Consider the following 4,275-nt stretch of genomic DNA (forward strand, 5'->3'; position numbering starts at 1 on the left):
CATATATATACACACACACACATGCACAAATATATGTACACATATACATATATACACACACACACACACATATATATACCTACTATACATATATACTATGCACACACACCATAGAATACCACTCAGCCAAAAACAGGAATGAAATAATGGCATTCACAGCAACCTGGATGGAGTTGGAGACCATTATTCTAAGTGAAGTAACTTAGGAATGGAAAACCAAATATCCTACTTTCTTACTTACAAGTGGGAGCTAAGCTGTGAGGAAGAAAAAACATAAGAATGTCACATTGGAATTTGTGGACTCCAGGGGAAAGATGGAAGGGGGTGGGGGATAAAAGACTACACATTGGGTACAGTCTACACTGCTCAGGTGATGGATACACCAAAATTTCAGAAATGACCATTAACTAACTTATCTATATAACCGAACACCATCTGCTCCCCAAAATATATTGATATAATAATAAAACAAACAAAAAAAAAAACAAAGGAAAAGAAAATGGGTACATATACGTCATGCGCTGCAATTCAGCCATTAACAATGAAATTATGTCTATATCAGTAACTTGGATGGAACCGGAGGCCATTATTCTTTCTAAAGTCACCCAGGAATCTACAAGCAAATAGTACAGGATCTCACCTAGAAGTGCGAGCTAAGCTGTGGGTCCACAAAGGCATGCAGTGTAGTATACTGAACATTAGAGACTCAGGAGTGGGGAGGGTGAGAGAGGGTGACAGAGGAGAAGCTGCCTGTTGAGTACAATGTAAACTAATTGGGTGATGAGCGCACTAAAATTGCAGACTTCAACACTCCACGGTTAATCTATGAAGCCAAAATAACCTGCACTCCTAAAGCTTTTGAAACACAGTTTTTAAAAGTACTGATATCATGGAATCTATTGTTCTGTGTGCCATACCTGCATGGAACTGGGCATTAATTTCAACGACAGCTATGACAAAAGTCTGTTAACAGTATATTTGAATAGAATTCACAGCTATACAATTTATCTATGGAACCTAAAACCATAGTTACCCCTAAAAATATTAAAATAACAAAATATTTCCAATGTTTTCCTAGCTCATCTGTGACCTCAGGTCAGCAGCTAAGTGAGGTCAAACCTAGCTTCTCAGGAGCTCATGGCATTCCCGTCATGGCCAATGGCAGGATAGCTCAGCTCAGGGATCCAGTCCACCTTCAAAAGGGAAAGGGAGCTTCAAGCAGCTGAGTGGGAACACCTGTGACAGTCACATGTGATTCTTTTCTCAGGAAAGCTTTGGCTTATCCAGAGCCAAATCTGCTGGAGGCTACCAGATGATTTTCATGAGTGTCACTTTAGGGGAAAAAATACCACAGGAGAATCCCTGACAGAGAAGTGACCATTTCAAATTTCCATATACCCCCCCACCCTCCACCCCCCACCAGTACACTTCATTCTCAAAGAAACTGATAAAGCCTCATATTCTCATGCCTTGGTGTCTTGGAGCAGACATGTAATTTGGCTGACTGCCGGCTTTATTAAAATTGGTTTTCCACTGTCAATATTTCCATGATGATCGACAAATGTAAGCTTTCAGATTCTCTTTTGCACCCAGAACTTTAGGTGACCCACCCACCTACCATCTTTCCTACAAGGCCCGCTCCAGACTTGATTGTTTCCACAGCCCTGATGAGGTAGAGGGTCTGGTGAAGCTTAGCTGGGTGGGTGGGTCCAATGCAATCATCTGAGACAATTACAGGAGGCTGGACTTGGGAGGGTCGAAGCAATCATCTGAGCCCCTTCTGAGAGGCTGGACTTGTTCCTCCCTCCCTTGGGAGGGAAGTCCCCGGGGACTTGATGGAGTTTTCACAGCCCTGATGAGGTTGAGAATCTGGTAAAGCAGTGAGTGCAACGAAACGTAGCTGGGAGGGTCTAATGCAATCATCTGAGCCCCTTATAAGAGGCTGGACTTAGCTGAGCCCGCAGAGATCTCCAGCCAGTGCGAGACTGCCTAGGAGGGAGATTCCCCACCGCTGGTGTGCAGACCTAGGAGGCCGAGGACCCCCGGGAGACTGAGCAGCAGGGCCTCTGACCTGCAGACCAACGAGCTGGTAAGTCTGGGTCTGGGTTTCAGGGGCTGTGTGTATGGGAGCGCCTTGCCCATGGATCTCAACTCATAGGCTTTCTGAATTCTGTCCACAGCCCCACCGTCACTGCTGTCTGAAACCACCACTGCCTCCAGTTCACCAGGCTCAGCCCAAGGACCGGAGAAAGGCCGAGGCCCCACACCATGGCGCGCACCAAGCAGACCGCCCGCAAAGCCACCACTGTGCAGGCCCCCAGGAAGCCCGTGGCCATCAAAGCCCCAGGCAAGAGGTTGCCACCTACAGGAGGGATCAAGAAGCCCCACCGCTACAGGCCTGGCACTCAGGCGCTGCGAGAAATCAGAAAGTACCAGAAGTCCACGGAGCTGCTCCTGCACAAGCTGCCCTTCCAGCGCCTGGTGCGCGAGGTCGCCCAGGCCATCAGCCTGGACCTGCGCTTCCAGAGCGCGGCCATTGGCGCCCTGCAGGAGGCCAGCGAGGCCTACCTGATCTGCCTCTTTGAAGAAAACAACCTGTGTGCCATCCATGCCAGGCGCGTCACAATTATGCCCAGAGACATGCAGCTGGCCCTCCGCCTCCGCGGAGAAGGTCATTAGGAACCCAAATGTAGTTAAGCATGGGACTGCGGGTGGAAACAGGCAGAAATCAGGTCTTGGTGGTGGTTCTGGGTGCTTTTGTTTGTAAACGTCTAATCTACCTTGAGAGTCATAAGCCAGCAGTGTCATGTGGAATTCTTTCGGTGAGCGCTTTCAGCATTTCCACTCTACATCAGTGTTCAATAAATCTGTTCATTTTCACCGGACCATGCCTGTGTGTAGAATACTTCAAACCAAATAAATCTCTTCTTGAAGGCAACTCAATGATATTCGTTTAGCTTTATCAAACAGTAGATGAGATCCACGCTTTCTCTTTTCCTGTATGCAGCTCTGTGTTTGCAATGTTCCCTGTGTCCTGGGCTGTTCCTGCTAGTTTGCTAGGAACATACATTCAACACCACTTTCTAAAATGTGAATAGACTCTCTATCCACAAGTCACTTCACATCAGGGGAGGCAGAAAAACCAGTGTGGGTGTGTTTGTGGGGTAGAAGGGGAGAGAGGCGCCCTTTAGAAGTCTGCTGCCATCCATCTCTGGCAGTTCAGCGTCCTCGAATGTGGTCATGTCCATGACTAGAATGACCCGGAAAGTAGCAAGAGAATCACTGAGGGCCGGGTGCGGCGGCTCACGCCTGTAATCCCAGCACTTTGGGAGGCCGAGGTGAGCGAATCATGAGGTCAAGAGATTGAGACCATCCTGGCCAGTGAAACCCGGTCTCAACTAAAAATGCAAAAAAATTAGCGTGCGCCTGTATTCCCAGTTACTTGGGAGGCTGAGGCAGGAGAATTGCTTGAACCCGGGAGGCGGAGGTTGCAGTGAGCCGAGATCACGCCTCTGCACTCCAGCCTGGCGTCTGGTGACAGAGTGAGACTCTGTCTCAAAAAAAAAAAAGAGAATCATTGAAAGTCTGTGAGATCTGTACAGACACACCCCTGCTGCAGCCAAACCGTTTGCGGAAAGCTGTCTGCATATTCATATTAGAGGATCACATTTTTAACAAGTACCAAAAAAATCACGTGATTTTAGACCCAAGGCCAGAAAAATCCTGAGGGAAAAAAGTGCTTGTTCCATCTTCCTATGACAGAGGACTTTGTGTGCCAGAGGTTGGTAGTTCAATCTTCCCTGAGTTTACCAACAATTGTATCATCTTCCTCGAACTCTTAAATTTGCCACACCTGGATGAAGGAAGCAATCTATTTCATAATCATTTTGAGTAAATATTTGGATTTTTTTGACACTTGAGTTTTTTTTGTACATCTCCCTATTTGAAAGAATAAACGCGTCTGGGCCTTGAGCACCTCTGGATAGCAATGTGCTTTGAAAGAGAAACCTCTTCCAAGAGATGGTTTTGCACTGAAGACTGAAGTTGCTCTGCCCTAGAACTTTGCTTTTACTGGGTTTTATTTTCTTATCCAGTTCATATTTGCTGTTGAATTTTTTTAAAGGCACTGTTGATGAGATTATGGCTTTCTCACAAAAAAATACTACTTTGGCAAAAGTGTATTGAAATTAACAGTACTTACATTTTTTAAGTACTGTTTTTAATTTTAATACTTTTAATTTTTTATTTTTTAATACTTTTTCATTTTTAATACTT

The 4,275-nt window shown here is 45.8% G+C and overlaps 1 protein-coding gene across 1 annotated transcript; it reads left to right on the plus strand.

Annotated features, from left to right (window-relative positions):
• Positions 1 to 2,268: 2,268 nt before the first annotated feature.
• On the plus strand, positions 2,269 to 2,679 carry LOC108301525 (histone H3.Y-like). Its single transcript, XM_017524652.2, has one exon. It carries the CDS (start codon positions 2,269 to 2,271, stop codon positions 2,677 to 2,679), a length of 411 nt encoding a protein of 136 aa, XP_017380141.1.
• Positions 2,680 to 4,275: the final 1,596 nt, after the last annotated feature.

The sequence above is a fragment of the Cebus imitator genome, unplaced genomic scaffold, assembly GCF_001604975.1.
Source record: "Cebus imitator isolate Cc_AM_T3 unplaced genomic scaffold, Cebus_imitator-1.0 Scaffold35, whole genome shotgun sequence".
NCBI lineage: Eukaryota > Metazoa > Chordata > Mammalia > Primates > Cebidae > Cebus > Cebus imitator.